General features: G+C 51.0%; 1 protein-coding gene across 10 annotated transcripts in view; it reads left to right on the top strand.

Moving 5' to 3' along the window:
• Nucleotides 1-24425, top strand: part of PTK2 (protein tyrosine kinase 2) — a 247182-nt gene that overhangs the window by 48848 nt on the left and 173909 nt on the right. For 4 of the 10 annotated variants that reach the window (XM_059395222.1, XM_059395219.1, XM_059395218.1 and 1 more), the window contains exon 1: nt 6159-6491. The exons of 4 other annotated variants lie outside the window; for them this stretch is intronic. In XM_059395222.1, coding sequence (XP_059251205.1) covers nt 6392-6491 — 100 coding nt within the window. In that variant the 5' untranslated portion in view covers nt 6159-6391. Of the gene's footprint in view, nt 1-6158; nt 6492-24425 lie in introns of those variants that run through there. 2 more of the 10 variants (XM_059395220.1, XM_059395221.1) reach the window with 1 other exon arrangement.

Genomic DNA, 24425 nt, shown 5'->3' with positions numbered 1-24425 from the left:
TATTTGACAGACAGAGATCACAAGTAGGCAGAGGCAGGCAGAGAGATAGGAGGAAGCAGGCTCCCCGCTGAGCAGAGAGCCTGATGCGGGGCTCGATCCCAGGACCCTAGGATCATGACCTGAGCTGAAGGCAGAGGCTTTAACCCACTGAGCCACCCAGGCGCCCAAACTTATTTTATTTTATTTTATTTTATTTTTTTTTTTTGAGAGAGAGAGTAAGAGAGAGGGAGAGCATGAGAGGGGAGAAGGTCAGAGGGAGAAGCAGACTCCACATGGAGCTGGGAGCCCGATGCGGGACTCGATCCCGGGACTCTAGAATCGTGACCTGAGCCGAGGGCAGTGGCCTAACCACTGAGCCACTCAGGCACTCCAGTTTTAACATTTTTTAATGATAAAAAGTTTTAGGGAGAATTGGAAAAATGACTCTAAATTTCTTGCTAAGTGGGAAGAGTATCTGTTGATACCAGAGCGAGGAAACCAAAAACATGGAGGAGGGCCTTTGACCAGAAAACTCACCGCTATGTATCTGTGTTCGAGAAGAGGAACCACCTCCTTCGGGGCTATCCTTAGGAGACGGCTGGGGGAGGACCGGACGCCAACGATGCTCCTGATCCTTCCTGAAAATGGGCAGCGTAGGTGGGAGACGGGTCCCGCTCGCCTGCAGGGCCCCTGCCACCCACGGGCCTTCCTGTGTGGCTGTGTGGGTGTTCCCGCATACCCGACTGCCCACGAGCCACCGAGGTTTTCTCTGTCGCAGTCCTCACAGGGCACCCGGCTGTGTGCTCGGTCAGGCGAGTGGTCACACTGTGGGTGGAACGCGCTGACCGGGTCAAGTCAGCTGTGGCGACAAAGTGGTGCTGTGAGTCGGCTGCGTATGTGCAGGCCGCTAGAGCAGAAGCTACAGAGTTTATTTGGTGGTGGCAACGCTCAGGTAAAGCGTGACTTGACTGTCTTTTAGTGTGTGTTATTTGGTCAGTATTAGCTAGGAGCACCCCTCTGTTTTATGACACTTGCAGTTAGGTTGACAGTTTTGGCAAGTTTCTGGAGCTGTTCTGTGTTGTCAGGCCTCTGCTAGTATATTTGAAAAACTCAAGTGGCATCTTCTTTGAGGTCTCAGGGGCCTTTTTTTTCTTTTTAATTTGGTGGCAAGTAACCTCCCAACAGTGTCTAAACCTAGAATTTAGCTTTCATCTCCTCTGTGGCAAAACACACGGGAGGTGGCTGTTCGTGTCTGGGAAAATACTCTAGTTGGGTATTGTCGAAATTGATAATGACTTCAGAATTTTCTGCCTCTCCAGAGCTGCGCTTTCCCTTCTCTCCGACACGCCTTGCGTTGCTTCATTCATTGCTGTGCTTGTTTCCTGGTGCTGGTGCATCTCCCCAGTCCCAGCCTCGTGTCCAGCATGTCCCGCGGTGGCCTGATCTGCAGCCGGGGGCGGGATTGCAGACTGCGCAGGACTGTCACGGGAGCCGCCGGATTGGGTGAATGGGAGTGTTGTGTGGGGATGAGAGCGGCCTGTCGTCTCCTATTCCTGCTGTGATTCACTCATCCTTTATGCGCCAAGTGAGGCCTGTTCCCTGCTTCTCTGGAAGCCTTTGCAGCCTCCAGAGGTAGTGTCATTACAGGTGGTGGCTTGAGTTTGTGCCCTGACAGGTGTCCCTGTGCTGGTGCCAGCTCTTCCAGTGACCACTTAGCTGTGGCATCAGACATGCTGCTTCATTTCCTGTTTCCTCGGTATGTCCGCGTGTCCGTGTGGCTCGTGAACTTGCTGGTTGTTGGTGAATTCCTGCAGCAGGGGAGTGTATGACGTCCCGCCCCGCCCTGCCCTGCCCCGCAGGAGGTCTGTGGCCTCAGACAGGTCACTCTGCGCCCTGCGCTTCTGTTCATCATCTCTCACACGGTTGGGGGTGGTGGTGGTGGTGGTAGAGGCCCCCTCACGGAGCTGGTTGTTAATACCCGAGTCCCTGTGCTTGAAGTATTTAGGATAGGGCCTGGCGCGGCGTGAGCCTGGCCTGCAGCGGCATCCACGTTGTGTCAGTGGCACTGTGTTTTTGGTGTTGTTTATGCTGCCGTTCGCCACTTGATGACAGGCGCGGAGTCACCGCTCACGTTAGGTATTGCCGTTGTCCTCGTACGGGTGACGGACTGAGGTTCAGGATGGTGAAATGAGTCTTACCTTGTCTCACAGAGCTGGGGTCCTTTGTGTCTTTCAGTGAAATGTAGTGCCTCCCTCAGCTTCCCCAGAGTTCCTTCTGCGCGAGAGGAGGGAGAGCGTACGGCGGTTGTTGGAAGCTGCAAGGGCTGCGAGTAATACCGTCACCTTTTGGAGTATGTTGTATTTCGAGACCTGTTATCGCTGTGTCTTCAGAACGTGATTATATCCTTCCTCACGACTAAACTTCTTTAGTCCTTAACAAGTCTTAATTTTTGTTGATAGATTAAATTTTCAGAAAAGTTATTTCTGTCTTGTGGTGGAAATAGTGAGGCACAATGACAAAGAAGTGATAATTCTGTGAGTCTTACAGAATTAAGTTCAGGATGTGATGCCCGGCTTTGGAAGTGAGGGCGTGTTGTGGTGGTCAGCTGCTAGTCGGAGCTTTCGTGGTGTAATGGTGTTGATTTTACTTGAATCTATAACTCTTGATTAATGCAAACATAGAAGAAAGGTAAATTTTGAATTCTGTATATATAATATGAATTACAGTTTTCTCTCACATTCCTCCCATTAGCTGACTTGAAAGCATTTACTGGGGCTTTGCTCTTCCAAGAAGTACTGCCCTCAAGTCTTAGTAAAGCCAACAAATAAAACCGTGTAACTACATGAGAAACATGAGAGTCAGATATGGCTTTGGTGACATTTATAAACAGCTTCTTTTTTCTTTTTTTAAAGATCTTATTTATTCCTTTGAGAGAGAGAGAGAGCAAGCACGGGGTGGAGGGGGCAGAGGGAGAGGAAGAAACAGGATCCCTGCTGAGGAGTGAGCCCCACCTGGGGCTCGATTCCAGGACCCTGGGATCATGACCTGAGCTGAGGGCAGAGGCTTAAAACCCACTGGGCCACCCAGGTGCTCCTCCCCCCCTTTAAGATTTTATTTACTTGAGAGAGAGAGAAGCAACTTTTCTTCTGAATAGTTCTTCCAGGGACTTTCTCACCTAAGGCCGGTCTCTGTAGGGGAGCTGTGTTGGGCAGAACTGCACACATACGGAGGGTCCTGGAGTTCCCTTTTCTGCTTCCTGATCTGGCGCATCACCTTGTTTGCTGGATTTCTGTCTCATCTCACACAGCATTGTCACTTACGTTGTATGGAAGTTGGCCGCGGAAATTCTCCCGGGAGTAGCAGACCGCTGCAGTCCGGGATGTGTTTCTGACGGGGGATGGGGAGAGGTGGTCCACGTGGTTTCCTGGATTCTGGGTCAGTTTCTCTACTTACTCACTCACTCAGTGCGTACTCACGAAGCCCCTGAGCTGCGAGCGGCCTCGCAGGTGGAGCGGTGCCGGCGTCGAGGCAGGCCACGCCGGTGCTGAGCTTCGTGCACGTCCTGACACCAAGAGCATCTAGGTGCCTCGCTGTGGCCACGGCCTCTAAAAGAGAAGAGAGACTCCCCCTGCCATCTCCTTGTTACCTGGAGGTGACAGATGTGCACAGTGTGGCCCGTGCCTCTTACTGACCACCTCAGTAATAAGGCCCAGAAGGCCGTATGTGCAGAACACACCAGATTCTTTCCTGACATGGAGACTGGGGTGTAGTGGGGGCGTCAGACAAACTTCTTAAGGAACGACGGCCTTTCGTCCGCCTGTGGAGTGTCCTGCTGAGAGCGCGTCGCAGGACTGCCCCCCGGTCTCCCTCACGGCACGCTAGCCTTTCCTCCTCTCCCCGGGACGTCACTGGATCGGGGGTCTAAGAGCGTAATCAGGCTTTCCTGTTGAATGGGAAGAAAGCAGGAGTGATGTCGTCACTGAGGGACTCGTCCTTGTGTTGTGGCTCAGCCCTCTGGCCACAGGCCGGGCCCCACCGCCTGCGCGCGCTCTCCTCTTTGCTGCCTACGTGGTCGCGCTCCTGTCGCGCCGCTCTTCTCTGGGGGCGCCCGGCCGCGCAGCAGCTTCCCCTCCGGGCCGAGCCCCGTCCTCTTCTCCGCTCTTCAGGCCGCTGCTTCTGGCTGGGCTCTGCTAGGCAGCCTGGAGGGGTCTTTGCTCCTTGGATCCCGTCATCTTTTGTACCCTCAGGCCTTGGCACAGGAGGGGCTGCTGTTTGGACACGGACATGAATGTAGATCAGCTTGGCGGGCAGGCAGGTGGGTGAGGAAGCGGCCGTCGTGTTGTCCACCCCCCGCCCCCGTCACTCTGCAGCCAGAGACTTGGGGTCTCTCCCTCACCTGCAGCGCTCCCACATCTGTGCTCTTGTCCCCTCCTCTCCTGCTGTGGGGGCCCCCGCCTCCACCGCCACTTCCTGGCTCCGGCCCCTCTCCCTGCTGTGCAGGTGGCGCGGTGGCACTCCGTCGCTCTGGCTCAGAAGCCCGTTCCGGGTGTGCGCACATGAAGACCTCTGGCTTCTGGGGCGACGCGTGGGCTCGGCGGAGCTGGGTCTCTTCCAGGCTGTTTGACTCCCTCTTTAACTCATCTTTCAAAGCTGTGACGGCACTGATTTTGCTTAGAAGATGTAAAAATTGGGTGAGTAAAATACTGTTGGCAACTAGTAAAGGTAGCTTCTATGTTGTAACTCGAGCCCTTAGTTCCAAGAGAGACTGGGGGTTCGCTTGTGCTGTTGCTGTGTCTGTGGCTTGGTGGTTCAGGTTAAACCCCAGGCCGTTCCCAGGGGCCTGGGCCGGATAGCAGACTTAATCATGGAGTGTGCTTGGCCTCCTCCTGTGAGGAGAGCAGGCCTTCGTGTCCCTAGTGTCCTCGGCAATGGTGATCTGTCTGCTTGTTTCTTCTGGTTCTTTCCTAGCTCACTCACTTGTGTTTTTTTGGGGCCCCTCTGCTTCCCAGTGTCGCCTGGGGTCAGAGTTCACGCTGGTGAATGGTATGTTTTCACTGGGGGCATCTCAGTTATTTGAGCTCCGACTGCTCTTAGGAGGCTGAATGTAAGGCCTGGAGACAAAGCCGTCATCGAGAGTAGTGTGTCAGAACTGAAACTAGCCGTCCTGGGCGTCACTGGACACAGATAGGCCTCTTGTTCCCCTAGCCTTTTTCAGCGCTTGTTTTCACAAGTTCGTGAATTCGTAAAGTCTTAGTCGTGTTTACAGTTAAGTAGAGGACTCGGTTTTTTCTTCGTTAACGGGATTTGCTACAAACAGAATTACCCACGTAATGGAAGAGCTGAACCGTGTGTCTTGCATGTGCATCGTGTGTGCTCTGACAACAGGCTGTCTTACTGCCAGAGTGTGTTGTGTTTAATGAACTACATTTCAGAGATGCCCGAGACTGCCTCTCAGTTTGAGTGGAAAAAGTGTGAGTATAAGTAGCTTTACATTTTTTGAACAAAGTTACTAGTACAGATTATTCGAGTTTTTTCTGCCCTCTTTTTTTAGGAGCATGAGTGTAGTACTCACTCATGTTCTGAAATGAAGGAATCAGGTATTTTGGATTCCTTGGTATTTTCTTAGCTAGTTTTAAAAGAATCTTGTAACTTCAAATTCTTGTTTTTACCTGTTTTCTTAAGAACCTTTATAAATTTGCAAACTTACTTTGAAACTATCAATCTGAAAATATCTTTACCTTGGAAATATCTGGGTTCCTATAGACATAGTTTTTACAGATTTGTTTTTAATGTTGATCAAGATTCCCCCCCCCAGTATTACTCATTTTTCATCAGGGCAATTATCATAAGTCTTAAGGTCAGAATTAAGCTGGTGAAAGGCCAGAGGCATGACTGCAAAACAGGAATTGTTGGAGGAGCCGTCTACAAACGCGATCTGGGGCAGACCTGATTTGCAGCTTACTCAGTTTCAGAATGGCCTGTTGGGTTTGGGAGCAGAGGTCTGCCAGCCGAGTGGAGCGGCCTGGTGGATTAGCATATTAATCAGCTGCTGCCTATTGGCCTTCTTTTTCTCCTCCCTCCCTCCCTCTCCCCTTCCCTGAATGAATCTAGGAGCACAGGCCCTTGGGGTCACATTACTAGCTGGTTTCATTCTGCTCCGGAGCTCAATCTAGCCAGGATGGTCTGTGTTTCAGATTGCGGAAGCAGGAGAAGATTCTGTAACTGAGAGGCATTCTTCAAGCTGCTGGAAAATATTACAGAAGGAGCACCTCCCAAATTTTGCTTCAAGCTCTGAGAAAAGGAGCACACAGGGGAAACTTAGTGTGGCTGTGGATCGAAGCGAAGGCTGTGGGAGCGGTGAACGGGGACTTGGTGCGCGGACGCCTGGTCTGATCTTGAGAGGCCCGAGTTTATGTGGCTGGAACTGGCGGGCCGAGTGGCCCTGAGACCAGCAGGTGCCGTCTGTATGGAGAAGAGCGGCTGTAGTCCATTCCCAGTTTGTTGGGCTAAAGGTATACGTAACTTAAAAATCTCTTTGGTTTAAATTTTATTCAGATTCATGCTTTTGTACTAAAAAGGTGGATAAGAGTTTTTCAGACTTTATTTCAAATAGATTTATAATTAAATTTAAGGAAAAATGGAAATTGATGTGGTATAGGTTTACAGCTCTTGGCATAAAACCAACTAGGTAGCTTTTAGAAAAGTAAATAAGAGTACTTTCATGGAACCGCATTTTCAGTAAGTTATCTTTTCTGTGTCTCTGATAGTTTTATTTTGTGTGTTTTTAATTAAGGCACCCATATCCGTTCTGTGATGTGGAAGTTCTTAAAGACTAAAGAGACTGGTTTGAGCTTAAATAGGACTGGTGGGGAAAAGAGGGGTGCGATCTTCTTTCACTCAAAGATTGGTTTTCTGTACTCGCGGTAAAGATTGTGTATTTAATTTGAAACTCCATGTTATTTAAGGTGGGTTTATCACTAAGGGTCAGTAATACTGTGAATAAGTATTTTCCAATTTAATGCTGTTAGGGTTTTTATTTGTATAAAAATATAAATAATGAAATACAGTGTTTTCGTTGTAACATTCAAGACAGTATTTGGGAAGCATGTTTAGAAGTTAGAAATGCTGTGTAACCCGTGTATGAATAAGACCAGATATTTTATCTGCTTAAAATACTAGTGAATGTTACCCCTGGGGGATGAAGTCCATAATAAAGAATTAAATACAAAATTTTTTTTTTAAAAGATTTTATTTATTTATTTGACAGACAGAGATCACAAGTAGGCAGAGAGGCAGGCAGAGAGAGGAAGGGAAGCAGACTCCCCGCTGAGCAAGGAGCCAGATGCGGGGCTGGATCCCGGGACCCTGGGATCATGACCTGAGCTGAAGGCAGAGGCTTAACCCACTGAGCCACCCAGGCGCCCCCAGCTTAAAACTCCAGGACGTGGAGGTGCTTGCACCCGACCACAGTTTCACTGTTAGATTGCTTCTCGCTTCCCAGCCTGTCGGCATCATCTAGCCACTCTCATCTAGGCTTTTAAACATTTCTCCTTCCTTCCCTTCCTTCCTTTCTTTTTAGGTAATCTCTGCATCCAGCGTGGGGCCCAGACTCACAACTCTGAGATTAAGAAAGTCGCGGACCAAGCCAGTGCCCCTTTTAGACATTTCTAAAGCCTGAGGTGTTAGCACTCTTTCAGCAGAATGCTATCTGAACAAAGCACCTGTCTCTTTACCACCTAACTAGGCATAAATTAAAGATTTCGCTGAGTTAAGTTCACACCATTGAGTTTTAAAGGATGTTGGGTATGGGAACTGTAACAGAGCTGAGAGCATGCGGACCGCAGTGTCACTGAGCGTGACCAATAACGAACGCCCCGGGGCAGAGCGTTCTCTGCTGTACTTGTGGAAGGTTTCGGTCTCTCCCGGACTTGTTGGGACCCATATGCACAGTGCCACCTCCGTGGTGTGACAGCCCTCTGTCAGCACTGATCCTTGCCAATAAGGCTCTGATTCCACTAAGTCTGGCCTAGACTCAATATATGAATCGAGTTGCAGAGGGGTATTAAAATAACCGACTGCTGGGTTTTTAAGAAATTCAGGGTGACTCTAGAAATATGGGCATCAGAGGACACGAGACTGAGGTGTTTGCTCGTCCCAAAGCAACTGATGGAGGCAGCTTGTTTTCCCATTACGTTTGCTGACTGGCAGAACGAGTGAGTAGAGACCTTTTAACTGGGATGCCATTTTGATAGCGGTCAGGGTTAGGAAGGAGAGCAGAACCGCACGCGCGGAAGAGGGGGGGCGGTAGGGACAGCATCAGGCTTAGAATCATTGCGTTCGTAGGGCTGGAGCAGGCCGTCCCCTCTGATAAGTGGTCTTGCTTCTGGATGTGCAAGAGGAGGTTTCTGATGACATAAGGAGCCTGTCACCCTGTCCCCCTCCCAGGGCTGAGTACACCGCCTCCCCCGGGGGCACCCAGTGTGCCAGCTTCTCAGCACACTTCTCTACCAGGCCAGGAAGGCAGGAAGCCCTAGGTTCTATTCTGGTCAGTTTTTGCTGTGTGATAAAGGCAAAGATGTTGGTGTGTAGAAATGGCTAAAATGGTTATTTTCAAGTTTAAAAGTTACCACTTTTAGATAAAGACAAAATAAAATGCTCAAGTGCAAAGACTGTAAATCTCTCTTTTCAGTTAGATATTCGAAACCTCACATTTGATTTTATCAGTCACATTAACCTCAAAAACTGCAGTGTCCCAATTTAAGAAGACACAAAATACTTAGTAGAACAGGCTAAAAATAATGGAACAGAGCTATATTTGTATACTTTGAACTGAAACCTTCACGGTATCCTAAGACAATCTGTGGCTGTCTCTGTGATACAGTTCAGTGGACCTCTATGATAAAGGAAACCGCGTTAGGTCACTTCACAGAATACAGTGTTTTCACATACTTAATCCGACTTTGTTGTAACATGTGTTCAACTATATCGTGACTTCCTAGGCTTAGCGGTGGCTTTAATCCCGAGCATCGAGGTAAAGCTAGATGTTGCGGTGCAGTGTTTGGTCTCAAGGTCACCGAATGCAGAAAGCCCTGCTCGGAAGGTCCGTTGGTGACCTGAGCATGTGCCATGTCTGCTTCGCGCTCAGATGCTGGGAGGGCTGCGCTCATTAGGGCTAAGTGTGCGGTCAGGGTTTTTTCTGGATCTTTCAGTAGCGGATAGAGATGGAGTATACCACTCACCGTTCACTTGTGTGCTGGGTCATGCTTTTTCTGCATCGGTATTTTTAACTCCCGCTCGCGCTGCCTGCGTCCGGGTGGTTCTGTGCGCGGCCCGTCTTCACCGCGGAGCTCAGCCGCCTCCTGGCCTCTACGTTTGTATGTTTCCGAAACGCCCCACGCTCATCGGCCAGCGAGCAGTCTCGTAACCGGTGCCCCTGAAATCTGTCCCTCCCCAGATCCTCCTTGTCTTAGTAAACATGCCGGGTCTCCGCCCCCTCACTCGCTCCGGCCACAGACCCGGGATGCCTCTCGGACACTTTCTGCCTCGTGGAATGGGCCCGTCTTCGTGCCCTTACAGTTGGGTCTTCAGAACAAGTCTGCAGCTCCTCGCCCTCCCGGCCACATCCACTCTGCACCGTGCGACCTTCGTCCCCCTCCGGGCTGTGGGAGTCGCTTCCTGTCGGAGCTCCCCGCTTCCACCTTTTCGTCCTTCGCGAAGCTGCCCGAGTGCGTTTACAAAAGCAAGAAGGCCGCGCTATCTCCTTTCCGCCCCGGTGGCTCTTACTGGATAAAACTGTAGACCCTTAGCGTGGCCTGCCAGGCCTCCCCCGACGTGACTGCTCCCAGCGTCTCGGGCTTCGGGCCGGTGGCCTCTGGCTCATCACTCGTGTGGCCGTTCTGACTTGGGAGCACCTCAGACAGCCACGCTCTTCTCGGTCAGGCCGTCTATACCTGAGCTTGCCCCTTCCTTGCCTGCGTGGCCTGCTCCTCCTGGCCTCTCCGGTCTGAGCCTGACTGACCTCTCAGCCGTGTCAGCGAGGACCGCGTGCGCCCTGGCGTCCGCCCTGATCTCCCCGAGCCTCGTCTCCTGGCCTTGCGCAGCACTTAGCTGGGAAGACTGTGCCCCGTCGTTCTTGCTCGCGTTCTGTCTTCTTGGCTAAGGAGTGAATCAGCGCGGTCAGGGGTGGGCAGGCGCTCTCCTCCTGGGCAGGGTGTCGGCACGAATGAATATTACCCTAACGAATGAATGCATTATGGCTTAGCTGATCCACATGCCTCAGGAACGGTGGGGTGAGAGCCGCAGCTCGGTGCCGAGTGTCTTCCTATAGCCACACACACGCCGCATCCCAGCTCTCTCAACAGATGGGCCTCGGTTGGGCTGCCAGAGCCTGTTCGGCTTCCCTGGGATGGTCTCCGTGGGCCTCTGCTGCTCCTCTGGGACTTGGCCATCCGGTCTGACAGCTTGAGGTGCTAATGGACTCGTGGGGAAGATGTTCAAAATACATCTCTATGTAAGTGTGTGCATTTATTTTATAGCTTATGTATGTAAATAATCCAGACATCTATACCTTTACGGTGAAAGGTGTCAAATGCTTTCCAGAAGAGTGACCGAGTTTTCTGAGTGCCCAGCACGAAGGAGCGACTCGTGGGCCCAGCACACAGTAGGCCCACAGTAAGAACGAGTGCTGCACTGAGGTCCGGCCTGTCCCCGGCTTGCCCCGGTGCCAGCTGTGTTAGAGAGAGACTGCGTCCTCTCCACTGGCCGCCCCTCGGCTCCACCTCCGTTACAGCCACAGCACTGCCCGGGGAGCCTCTCCAGGCGCCCTAACGCTTCTGCTGCTCCTTCTGCTTGCAACAGTCATTCTTTTTAAAGGCGGAACTTTCAGGATTCTGCCCTAGGGCATGGCCCTGTGTGGTGTACGTGTGTGTGTCTGTGTGTCTGTCTCACTGTCTCTCTCATCTGGACAGGGCTGGGCTGTGGCATCTTTGTGCGGCAGCTCTGCACACATGGGCACAGCCAGTAACTTGCTCTTCTTTCTCCGCTTGTCTTACGCTCCTTGGTGTTCTCAGCTCCTTGTGGGCCCAGTTCAGATGTTACTGCTTTTCCAATCCATGTGGTCTGACGTGTTATCAGCACTCAGTGATTGTTGAAATCTGGGGCATTTTTCTAAAGGAGGTGCTGAGTCATGCCAGCGGAGACGGTGGGGAGGCCTTCCGTGCATCGGAGTTCTGGGGGCAAAGGCACTGAGCAATGAGCTTGTTTGTGGAGCGTCCAGGGAGACCTGGGCGTTCCTGCTGAGGACAGCTGCAGCCTGCGTTCAGGTCTGTGGAGAGCCGTCAGCAGGAAGTTGTCTCTGAGGGGTGAGGACGGGGCTCTTGTGAGCCTTTCCCTGCCCCTGAAGATCGTGCTCCCCAGGTGTGGTTCCAGCCTTTCTGTCTTATCCCGGCTCACTGACTTGGCAGTGTTCTCTGCTTCCCTGGGGGGACCCCCCCGCTCGGCTTTGCACACCTTGTCTGCCCGTGTCCCCACTTCTGGTCACCAGTGCCTCTGTCTGGGGGCGCCCTGGAAACCACCAAGCCACTGTAGCTTAGATTCCTCAGATGTGCTCCTTGGTTAAACCGGGTTGTTGGTAAGCCTCATGAAGTGTGTTTGGACCCCCAGTGCATCGTGGTCTACAGAATAGGTGAGTTCAGGACATATCGGCCTTTCTGGTGCTGCAGAGTTCGGGCGGGGGGAGCTGAGCACACGGTGAGGCGTGAGGAGCGGCGGTAGGCAGTGCTCCGGCAGAGACCAGGAGCGGCCCGGCCAGCGCGTTCTCCGTGCAGCGCGTTCTCCGTGCAGCGCGCACCTGTACTTCTGCTGTCCGCACGAGAGCGCACGGCCGGCCCTTCTCGGCCCTTGCCATCGTCTCCCTCGAGCGGAAAACTCGTGTGGTGGGTATTCCAATGACCGGTCTCTCCTCTCGTCTCACTTTCCTCACTGTGTTTGGAGAAGAGGCCTCAAGGGTCCCGTGTTCTCCCCGGAGGGACCCTCACGGCGAGTGCCGGGGCGCCGGGGGACGCCAGCTGTTGCTTTATCTCGTGCCCCGCCCCCAGGCTCCGCGTGGAGCGGTAATTACATGAACCCTGTAGTGTGTCCCCCGCCCCCACACCCTCCTGTCAGCACCACTGTCCCCATCTGTCCCCAGCACCCGCTCCTGCTCACGCTTCTCCCCAGCTGCCGCACGCTGGGGCCTGCTTGTTTGCCCTGTGTGCCGGGCCCTCCCAGGGCCGGCACCTGCTGGACTCCGGCCGGGAGCGCGGCGCACTGCTGCGCTCAGTCACCTCGTCTGCTTGGAGCGACGGAGGCTCAGACTGCTAGAGGCAGATGAGAGGGTCCTGGAGGCTTTTGTGGAAGTGAAAAAACTTCTTTCTAGTGCCCGAATGATTAGTGACAACTGAGTTTTTAAACTAGTGTTCACAAATCTTTCATTGCAGATTCGCTGGTAAGTGCTCATACTGTCAGGAATTCATTATAAATTTGAGTTTTCTGTATTTCCTAACTTACCAGTTTTCGGTAAAGAGAAGAGTCCGGTTTTGAAACAGTTATCGCTGTGGATGTTTGTTTTGCCTTTGAGTGTATTTGTATGAACGAAGCGGTGTTCCTGACTGTCGCTGCCAGCACTGAGGTCTGTGTGCCACATCTGCTGTCTTCTGTAACTTCTTCCGATAACGTTACTTCCCGAAAAGCTGTAGAAAATGTGTCCTGCTGTCAGTGGTTCAGAAGAGTCCGATGTGGGAAACCAGGCAGTGGTGAGGTTTCCCTGGGAGCAGGAGGACCGGCGCTCTGCTGGCCCCTTCCCTGCGCTCCGATGGGCGTGCCTCCGTGTTGCCTGGGGCGCTCAGTCCACAGCAGGGTCCTGTGGTCGGGGTGGGTGTGCGAGGTGCTCTGCCAGTGACAGCAGCTTCTGGAGCTCACAGACTTCTGCTTCTTTTCCGTTTCCCCTGGGGCTGTGTCGAATCTGGGCATCAACTTGGGAGAAGTGACCTGGGGACAGTATTGTGACTTCTGGGTGTTCACGCTTTCCTGATGCTACTGGAAAGGACGGGTTTTTGACTTGTAGGTTTAACTGTGCAGTTCTTGGCTTAGTATTAGAAGTAGATAATCTTGTTCGTCTATCTTGCAGCCTTACTGTGAGTCACTCTGTAGTTCTGGTGGTTTACTTGAGCAAGGAGGAAATTCAAAGAAATCTATAATCACGTAATCCGAAAATAACTCCTTTTCTCTCTGGTCTTTGTGTCTTTTATTTCCCTGTCTTGTGGCCCGTGACTGGCACCTTCCTTACAGTGTCCTTGTCACGTGCTGGCCTCAGGGAACTGGTTTCCAGTGTGAAGCAGGGTTTAGTTCTAGTTTTATCTTCATAGATGTCCTCTGTCGAATGTAAAAGTTCTTCTTCTAGCTCCTGGTTTTCTAAGAGGGTTTGTTTTTTGGTTTTTTTTTTTTTTTTTTTTTTTTTTTTTTTTAAATCATGAGAGGGTGTTCAATTTTGTCAGGTACTTTTTCTGTCTCTTGAATTGATTGTAGAAATTTTCTGTGTTTTTTTTTAAGTACCAGGTAAGTTACATTTTGATTGTTGACGCAACCTTGCATTTCTGAGGTAAATTCCACTTGATCGTGATTGTCTTATCCAGTTTATATATTGTTAGAGCAATATGCAGTGTTTTGTTCAGGAAATCTGTGTCTGTTTGCTTGAGGGGTATCATTCCGTAGTTTTTTTCTTGTGACCTTTGTGACCTTTTTGTGGCGCTTTCATTTCAGGCACTGCCATTCTCAGAAAACAGGCGGGGCGGTGTCCCCTTGTTTCCATTTGCATGACCGGTGTCCATAAAGTTAGGAGACCCTGACCTCTAGTCGCAGTACTGGGACTCCTGGTCCCATTTGGTGGCCAGGCACTGGTCACAGAGGGCCAGGCACTGGTCAGGGCACAGCGGGAGCGTGTTCTGTCTCGTGTAGCCGTGTTCCAGGGATGGGGTGGGGGTGTACACGCACGCGTGTGGTGCTCGTGTAAAGAACCGTGGAGCTCTGCACTCAGGATCTGTGCATCTCACATGCTAGGTGAGCCCAGAGCCGGCAGGACTGGACTGTGTGTGCGGCCCCCACAGGCGCTGTAGCCCTGGAGGCCTGGCAGCGCACTCTGCCCGGAAAGGGAGCATCAGACACATCGACACCGTCCCTGAGCCGGGTCCGAAAACCCTAAAGCGCAGGGAAGAGACTCTCCCTATAAAATCTGAAATACGAGATTTCAAGTGCTTAATGTATTGTTTTTTGAAAACCATACAGGATGGTTAAGAGTTGTTTGTACATGGAAAGTGTGCTGCTGCTCCCTGATACTGCATGTACAAGGTGGTGTGGCGTTCAAGGGATTTGTTAGAAAAAATGCAGACAAAAATGTGTAACAAGCAAGAAGACCGTTTGCCAGAACCAGGAAGCAAGGAGGGGAACTGAGCCTTGATGGTTGAAGAAAAGGGCCGAGAGTTGCTGGGGTGAGGATTTTATGGACGAAGGGCAGCTCCTTGCAGAGTGGAACCAGAACAAGTTCCAGAGAGTTCCAGGCTTTTCTTGTGGCTCAGCCGCCCAGAGGGTCTGATGCGGTTCTGTCGGTGGCTGATGCTCCTGGTGGAAACATTTCAGACCGGAGCTGTGTCTAGACCGCCCTTGCCTGTGCTCTGGCGTCTCTGTGTGGGGTTGTGAGAGCAGTCAGGGCGCTGGCGGGAGAGAGCGCTGTCGCGGTCACTTCCGCAGAGAGCGTGCCCCTCGTTGCAGACACTGTGCTTTCCAGACTCTGGAGGTGGTTTCAGTGACCTACAGATTTTATTCGGATGACAGCTTGAGACCTCTTCACATACAGTTTTGTTTAAAGTTATGTATTGAGTTTAGGGGGCGTGAGTATAAAGTTTCCTTGTACTCACGTGGGCCAGAGAAATGTTGTATTGTGTATAGCCTGTCTGACATTACAAACAAACGAAGAGAACAAACCTAGGACCTTGTTAACTAGGGTGAGGCCAGTATGTCGTATTTCCGCCAAGGTCTGTTTTTTAACCTTTTTAAATTTTTCTAACAGAAACGAAATACTGCTAGAGTATCACATACTAACGCTACTTTTTTCCTGGGAAGATCTCACTCTGTTGTAAAGTTGATGGAGTATTGTCTGTCAGTTGACAGTATTGTTTGTAAAGAAGACAGGTATTGTCGTCATTAAGAAGACAATGCCAGCCTGATGGGTATTCTGTTTTCTTAACTTTTGTGTAAGATCGCAATGGAATGGTGTACTGCTGGTGTATTTTCAGTTGAGAAAAATGCGTCCTGTCTTTTTATAGGACAAGGTTTGGGGACAATCCTGTGGAACACTGTGCTTCCCTTGGTCATTGGCTTTAATTACCCATTGCAGACTTCCCAGATGTTGCCAAAGTAGGAAGCTTAGTCTGTTGTTTCCTTTTTTGACATAGATTCATAAAGCTTTGAAGTGTAACAGGGAAGTTGCTTTTTTAGGGCTATGGTGGGACTTTTGAAGTATTAGTTAAATGGGGGGGTTCTTACAGGATTTCAGTTTGGAGAACAACGTTAGCATCTCCCTTTCAGCAGCCTAGAGAATTCAGGGTATCCCTCCTAACTGCTGCTGCCACGGACCAGACGCTGACTTTGTCTCTAACACACCTTGCTAATAAGCCCTCTCCCCTTACTACGGCAGTTAGTGGGGGCTGTTACTGCTTGCACTCTGCAGACAAGGAGCCTCTAATAATTTAAGAGTCACGTTGCTGGGATGGGGGGAGCCAGGCACAGTTGTGAACATTAGTGAGCGACATGCTCTGCTTCTCAGTCAGGATCTTGCTCGGAAGCCACTGTCCGTGGAGCTTTTGCTGACACTTGCCTCCATGGAGAATTTCCAGCCTTCTTCACTTACAGGCTCAGGGATCAGGCTGGGCTCACTCTTTTATTTTATTATTTTTTAAAATATTTTATTTATTTATTTGACACAGAGAGAGAGAGAGAGATCACAAGTAGGCAGAGAGGCAGGCAGAAAGGGAGGGGGAAGCAGGCTCCCCACTGAGCAGAGAGCCGGATGCGGGACTTGATCCCAGGACCTTGAGACCATGACCTGAGCCGAAGGTAGAGGTTTGATCCATTGAGTCACCCAAGTGCCCTGGGCTCATTCTTTTAAAGGTTTACTTGTGTGATTTAGATGAAGTTTTAGCTGTGCTGTAGTCTCTAGGGTATCTTGTCCATAGGAAGTAACTGAATGGCTCAAGTCTTGATGGCTTTAGTTTTGATGATCTAAGGGATTTGCCTAACCAGTGAGTCTTCAAAGCCGCAACAGTTGAAATGCTATTGTGATAACTTATTTCCCCATTGTGGGTTGTTAACAGTTCTACTCTGGAAATGGTGCTCTTGCACTCAAAATTGGGTATTAGATGAAGTTAGCCATGCTTTCTCTCTATTTGGCTCCCAGAATCCTGTCAGGAGGCTTTCACCCGATCCTGGCAGGAGGTGGAAGAATTCTTCTCTAAGGAGACTGGTCCAAGCGAACAGGCAGACTGGAACGTTCTGGGATCTCTAGCCAAGCAGCTGATTCTCTGCTCAGGGCATAGATCGCCGGGTCATCCGCGTGTACAGGGTTCCTCGATAGCCTCTGCCGCACAGCGAAGACAAAAATAAACCAGTGGGACAGCATCAGACTGAAGTTTCCACATAACAAGGGAAACCTATCAACAAGAGGGCGAAAAAGGGCCACCTGCAGAATGGGAGGAAATACCTGTAGCTCATCTATCTGGTAAAGGACTAATGAATCCCCTTCCCAGAGGTAGCTTCCAGATGTCCAGCTCCCCGCTCCCCACCCCCGACAGCAGGCGGGAAGCACCTCCCGCCTGTGTCCCCAATAACGAACAGCAAACTGAAGTGACTTCTACTTTGAGCTCATGCCGTCCCTCGGACAGACAGCCTCCGCCTCTCTGGTGTTCTGCGTCTCCGTGAAGTGGTGTCACTTTCCCACTCAGTCACCTGAGCAAGAGAAGTGGCCACTGACTTCCTCTAACCTTACGTGTGCGATTTAGTCAGCCTCTGTCCTCTTGACCTTTTTATGGCTCTCAAGTCTTACCACCTCCTGGACTGTAGTTAGCGCCGTTGGGATTGCAACAGAAGCTTCCAGATTGGTCTCCTGGGGCTCAGGTGCTGCCCAGGTGCATACCCTTGCAGCAGTTGGGCTCCCCACCTGCTCTGGAGCGAGGCTGTGTCCGGCTTCTCTGCTGTTTGAGTTAAAGCCGCTCCCGGATCCCTAACCTACAGCTGCAGCCATGGCTTTTGTTGGGTGTGACTTTGGACATGGCATTTTCCAAGATCTTGGCTTGGAACTCAGATTCTGGAGGCACTTGGCCATGCCCCAAGTTTGGGCGATGACCTGTTCTCCCAACATCACCCCCAACACCATGTTCTTCATGTACTGGTCTGTGCTGGTCTTTCTCATGAGGGCCACAGGGGCAGGGACCATTGTCCTGCTCTGTCCAGACCACCAGTCTGTGTCTTTCCTAGTATCTGTCTGTTCCGATATGAGCACCCCATGCATAGTCTACTGTAAGATGTTTTGGTTGGGGTAGGGGATGAAGTAGCAGCTGGACAGTAAATAAATACACTGAAGAAAATGAGTGTAACCTGGTAGATTGAGCAGGTATCGTGATGCTGTGGTACCCATACAAAACTTGTGAGCGATCATGTGCTGACTTTGTTAAAGATTTTTTTTTTCTAAGATTTTATTTATTTATTACAGCAAGCGTGTAAGCGAGAACATGAGCAGAAGGAGAGGCAGAAGCAGACCCCCCCGCCGAGCCAGGAGCCGGACGCCGGGCTCCACCCCGGGACCCATTCCAGGACCCTGGGACCATGACCTAAGCCAAAAGCAGACGCTTAACTGGCTGAGCCCCCCAGGTGCCCCTAAGGCACAGATTGTTGGCAAGTAGGTTTGTGGTGGGGCTCTTACAAACTCTCAGGGTCAGACTGACCCGATGAGCTCCTTGGGTGACCTGCCGCCTGCTGACGAGGGGACAAATGTTCGCTGCCCAGTCGCCAGCATCTGCTTCCTCATGGTGTACACAGCACATTCCAGATCGCGTGGTTTTCGTAAACGTCTTTATATTCAATCCATTGTTGGTCCTGTGAAGCCCCTGCTGTCCCACACTGCGGTTCCGAACTGGGTCCTGCTGGCCTGTTACCCGCGTGTTTGTGGGGCTGGATTTTAAGCCCGCCCAGACCCTGTATCAGCATCGTGACACTGTAGCCCTTCCTAACTTAATTCTTTGTGCTAAGTTCTGGAGTTAGTTTTTAGAGACTAAAGTGTTAAGATGATGATCTAGGCCCATTAAAAATAGTAATTTTTCTTGACATTTGCAACGACGTGGATGGAACTAGAGGGTATTATGCTTAGCGAAATAAGTCAACCAGAGAAAGACAATTATCACATGATCTCCCTGATATGAGGAAGTTGAGAGGCAGGGCAGGGGGTTGTGGGGGGAGGGGAGGGAAAAAAAAAGAAACAAGATGGGACCCAGGAGGGAGACAAACCATAAGAGACTCTTAATCTCAGGAAACAAACTGAGGGTTGCTGGGGGTTGGGGTCGGGGTAGGCAGAGGGTGGCTGGGTGACGGACGCTGCTATGTGCTGTGGTGAGTGCTGTGAAGTGTGTAAGCCTGATGATTCACGGACCTGTACCCCTGGGGCAAATAACACATTATATGTTAATAAAAAATAAAATAAAAAATAATTTTTTCTTTGTGAGCCACCAGGCAGGACTGTTTTAATGAACTAATGAATACAAATGCCCAAATGTTCAAGGGGAGCTCCATGGGGGGATTGGAACTTTGTCTCTGCACGACTCCTGACAAGTTCTAGCTGTCCCGCCTCTCTGTTCTTCTTGAGCCCACCAGGCTCTCGGTTACCCTCCCTGTGCTGCGGTGCAGAAATGGCCCCTGGCAGAGCACTGGGCTCACTTCATCTGTCCCCCGCTCAGAGGTCGTGGCTAGGTGCTGCCTGTGTCAGGATGAAAGCAGTTGCTTCCTGTGTCCCGCACAGTTTTCTAGTAGTTTATTGTGGTGGTAGTGGGCAGGGAGGGACGTCCAGACCCCGCTTCTCCCTCAGTTTTATGTCTCAGTTTGTCTGTCCTTCATGGGAGGGGTAGCGTGTGCTTGTTTGGGTTTGTGTCTGGATTGCAGGGAGATCGTGTATGTACAGAACTGCGTAGGTAGTTGCAACATGGGCAGTGTTCAGTAAAAGCTTTTTTTTTTTTATCTTGTAATACTAGACCTAATTTTGCTTTTTTTTTTTTTTTTTTTTTTTTTAAAGTAAACCCTACCCCCAATGTGGGCCTTGAACTCACAACCCTGAGACCAAGTCCTGCTCTATAGTTGGAGCCAGCCAGGAGCCCCAGGTTTTTTCTTACTCAGTAGAAGCTAAGTATATACCATTTGAGCACAGGGAGATTTTAGTCCCGTATTTAGTGAATACAGGCAGACTCGCTGGACCTGGTCTCCAGTCCGTGTGTCTGTGTGTGGCTTTCATGTGCCACGTGCAGGGCCAGCAGGACCACCGCCTTCTCTGCAGTGGGTCCCCCGTCTTTGTTCCCCTTGGCCACAATGCTGTGAGTTCCTTGCACTTCCTGTCTGCACCTCTTCTTTGGAAGCTCTGTGGTACCCCCTCCAGCAGGCTATGCCCCCCATCACCACAGCGGGGCGGAGGGCTGGGGGCGGAGTTCCTTCCTTTGACCAGGTCCTGCGCTGGGCGGCTCCTTCCGTGACTGTTCTCTCGGCCTCGCCCTCCGGCGGCTTCTCCATTTCCTCCAGCAACGAGGCTCTTCCTCTCTCCTGTCTCTAAACATCACAAGGGCCGGGCTCTGTTCTCACACCTTCTTCGAGTTGGCAGAGTGATTTCAGGGGAACAGCCATGAACCTTTAGCATCTATAGCCCTCCCAGGACTCAGGGACCCAGTACAGGGCGCAGGGCCTAGCGGGGCCCCTCATAGGGGATCCAGGAGCCACGCTTACGGCTTACTAAGGACCAGAGGCACCAGGGAAGGGGAGCGTGGAGCTGTGTTGGGCGAGGCCGCTCTGCACCGCGGCGGTGGGGCATGGCAAGGAGCCGACGGCCGCTGCCAGCCCGTGAAGGCCAAGTGCTCACAAGTGTAGAGAAGGGGTCCGGACGAGTGCCCTGCCCCCTGGATGCAGGCGTGACTTTTCTGCTCTTGGAAGGCATCCTATTGAAGTAGTTTCTTTGTAAAGAAAGTGTTTGATGCCACATGCGAAATGGCAGGTGCGAACTCAGAGCTGTCGAAGCGCCAGAGGAGTTAGTTCACGGAGGTCTCCTGCGTGGATTTTGAACATCCCATTCACTCTGTTTGACTTTACATGTTTACACGTATTATTCCGTTACCCGTACTACTGTAGAAAAGTACTTTAACCGTGTTTCAGCTGGGAGATTTGCAGTGAGCAACAAAGATGTGTTCGGGAACATGTATCATGACCGACGTGCTCAGCAGACGCGGCTAGGAGCCAGGCATGACCTCCTCAGCCTGGTTTCAAGGGAACAGTCCTACTACTGCGACTTCCAGGAGGCCCGAGGCCTGTCGTGTGCCACAGACACACCCGTCCAGCCTCCCGCCGGCTGCCCGCCCGCTCCCTCCGGCCACGCGCCCCCCAGTTCTTTCCCTCCCCTTCGCTGCCGCTCACCGAACGAGAAGGAAAAGGATCCCTTCCTGCGTTCGCCTTCCCGTTGCACGGCGTCCCGGGAAGCCGAGTGCAAGGCCGGTTACGGGCCGCGTGGGGCGCACCAGGTTTCTCTGGCCTTTCCGACAACGCGTGCGACAGGATGTGCCACACCCGTCAGCACACACGCTGCTGCTCCCGGCGGGGGGCTGCAGTGCTAGCGTGCGTGTGCGCGTGTGCACGCTGGCAAGTGGACGGCTCCCCTTGGCCTGAGGGTTTCAGGGGCAGAGGACATGGTTAGGTGGGGCTGAAGGGGCTCCCTGCTGTTCAGATGTACAGTGTATCCTAACTGAAGGGCCTCAGACCCCCGGTGTCACACTGTCACCTCCTGGCCGCAGAGGAGACTTCCGTCCTCGGACCACGCAGTCTCTTTCATCATAGACTTCGATGTCGCTGTGGCCCGGCGGGCACGCCCACCTCTAACAGTTGTGCTGGAGATGAAGTTAACGAGCTGACCTTTCTCCTTCCTTGCGTGTGCAGTCACCCCGGAAGTGGTCATTTTAATTACTTGTAATGGGTGCTGGTACAGGCGGACATTTGCCTCCCGTGGCTGGGCCGTTGGTCTTAGAGCGGGGTCCAGGTAGGAGTTTTAGAGGATCCATGAACTTTGCGATCATGTACAGAATTGTCTGTGTTTTAGTGTGTATACATTTTCTCTTAGAAATGTTCATGTTTTTCAACAGATTCTCAAAGATCTCTGTCATCACTGTATACATAGGCACATATGCATGTCTGTGTGTGCTTAAAGAAGTCCTCTCATAGAAGATGGTAAATGAACAGTAATTTTGTATTTGCAAGCGTCACTCATTTTCCGTGTTTTGCAGAACAGCGTGTTCACGTATGGTTAGAAGAGAGACCTAGGCAGAAACGTAAAAATCAAGAATGGTTGTCGTTGTAAAATGTGCACCTGTGACTTGCTGCTTTGCTGGGTTGGTAACTGTTTCTCAGGCAAGTAATTTCATCCAGGGCGTTTGGCTTGGCCTGTTGCTTTTGGTTAATTGTTGTGTAGAGTCTTCTGGCAAAAAATTTTGTTCTCATTTTGTAAATAAATTTATATAATTGAAATATGTCTCCTGTAAGTTGCATACATCCTATGTATCCTGGTGTAGGATTAACTACTACCTTCCGTATCAGTGTTTGCGGTGGCAGCAGCCCCAGCAGCCTCCCCGATGGCTCCCTTCAGTCAGCGTCTCCGGGAAGGTGGCCAACATTTTGATTTCTGTTGCCATGACTCACTTTGTCTGTTTATCCTAATGTCTGTGAGAGTCATCCACGTTGGTGCATGGAGCCCCGATTTTTCATTGCTGTATAGTATTCCATTTCAGTATCCACCACAGTTTGTATTTTATTGTTGATGGACGGTTGGGTTGTTTCCAGTTTTGAACGATATGAGTGGTGCCACTATGAATACTCCATGTGTCTTTTGGTGACCCCGCGACTGTGTCTTTCTTGGGCGTGTACTTCAGAGTGAAATGGCTGCTCATGGTGTGTGTCACGGTGTTCTTCCGCAGAGATCGCTTCCAAAGGCTTGTATCAAATCACAGCCCAGCCGGCAGTGTATAAAAGCTCTAGCTGCTCCACGTCTTTGCCATAGTAAGCACCGTTGGTGTTTAAAATTTTGGAGCCATAGAAAAGCTATACTTAAAAAATACAAATTTAAAAAATGGAGATAAAATTCATGTTCACATAACATGAAATTCTCCATGTGGTTTGAAGTGTACACACAGGGCTGTGCGACCCTCAACACTGTCACGCTCTGTGGCCCCACAGAGAGACCCAGTACCCGTAGCCAGTCCCTCCACGACTCCGACCCCCTTGCCTCTGGCAGACTCATGCCTGCTTTCTGTCCCCTTGGAGTTGCCTGTCTTGGAATTGTCGTATAGATGGATCCTACAACATACAGCCTTTGGTCTGACTGCTTTTACTTACCGTAATGTTGTCAAGGCTTCTGCCTGTTGTGGTACTAGGACCTGTTCCTTGTTATGGCCGAGCGCTCTTCTGCTCTGTTGTAGGGATGGCCGGTTAGTTGATCCAGTCGTGTTACCAGATGTTACGGTCCCGTACAATAGAGAAGATGGAAGTTACTAAGCAGTGTCTTTACATTGGGTCTTGAGAGGACGTCTGGTTGATTGGCTGCACCTGACAAAGTGGGCTTTGAGCTCGTGGATGGCTGCCTGGGGAGGCAGCTTCAGTTATCTGCCGGCGCTCCTGGAAACAGTGGAGCGTGCGTGTCGTGCTCGTCTGTTGTGGGGCTTCGGCTCTCGGCCTCTTGGAGCCCTTTAGTTAGGCCACTTCTGGCCTCTTTTCCTCATCATGGTTTCTCCAAACCTCCTTTTTATCCATCTCATTTCCTTTTGTTACTCTAGCCTTAATTGGATCTTAGCTCAGTGCAGTGGCTATGTTACAATATTTAAATATCAAGCTACTGGGGCACCTGGGTGGCTCAGTGGGTTAAAGCCTCTGCTTTCGGCTCCGGTCATGATCTCAGGGTCCTGGGATCAAGCCCTGCATCGGGCTCTCTGCTCAGTAGGGAGCCTGCTTCCTCCTCCTCTCTCTGTCTGCCTACTTGTGATCTCTGTCAAATAAATAAATAAAATCTTAAAAATAAATAAATAAATAAATAAATATCTAGAGGAAGATGCCAGCAGAACAGTCACAAGAAACCAGGGAGCCTTCACTATGGCTGGTTTTCTAGTTGGCTTAAGGCCCAAGAGGGAAAGTCCCTTGGATCAGGTTGGCCTGTCTTGGGTAACAAAGGGGACTTTTTTCCTTTGGGTGATCCATCAGACATTTCCCGTTTCCTAAATTATTTACCCAGGATACCTGTTGTACAGTTTCCACCTTGGCTGTCCCGTGAAGAGTCGAAAAGAACCATAGTATCTAGGACTGGGAGCCGATGAGTTTTTGCTGGAGAGGTGAGCCGCTATGTTCCATGTGCCATAGCTCCCTGTAATGTATGATTGTATGACCCTGTGCTCCCAACTAGGAGCTCCTAGCTGGCATAGAGATCCTCCTACAAACTGGTGAACTGCCGGTTTTCAGACCCTTCCCAGCAACGTGTCACGTGGAACTATTAATAAATACAAGTTACTGGAGAGTTCATCTGACTTGGTGTGCAGGGGACGATTATCCGATGTCACAGAGAATGATTGGGTGGTTATGTTGGGAGAGGATATACATACGCTGCATGGGATACTGGACTTTTAACAATTAGTCTGTACTTGAATTGGTCTGGGTGGGGGATACAGGTACCCTGAGAGGATTGAAGTAGATCCATACCAGTGTCTGTGGAGTTCTCTGAGGAAGGCCGTTGACCCTGACTGTGGATCCTCACGCTCATGTGTTCTCCTGTTCTCAGAGTCCCTGAGCTCTTTTGGGGCTCAAGGATATACCAGTGTCATTGGTTAGTAACTGGGGCCTGGAGCCTAGTTTAGGTGTCTTGGGATTAATAATATTCTGGTATTAAAGATAAAGGGAGGGGCGCCTGGGTGGCTCAGTGGGTTAAGCCTCTGCCTTCAGTTCGGGTCGGGTCATGATCTCAGAGTCCTGGGATCGAGCCCCGCATTGGGCTCTCTGCTCAGCAGGGAGCCTGCTACCCTGCTACCCCCCCCCCCCCCAACTGCCTGCCTGTTTGTGATCTCTCTCTCTGTCAAATAAAATCTTAA

The sequence above is a fragment of the Mustela nigripes genome, chromosome 3, assembly GCF_022355385.1.
Source record: "Mustela nigripes isolate SB6536 chromosome 3, MUSNIG.SB6536, whole genome shotgun sequence".
Lineage (NCBI taxonomy): Eukaryota > Metazoa > Chordata > Mammalia > Carnivora > Mustelidae > Mustela > Mustela nigripes.
This window is presented reverse-complemented; position numbering and strand designations above follow the sequence as displayed.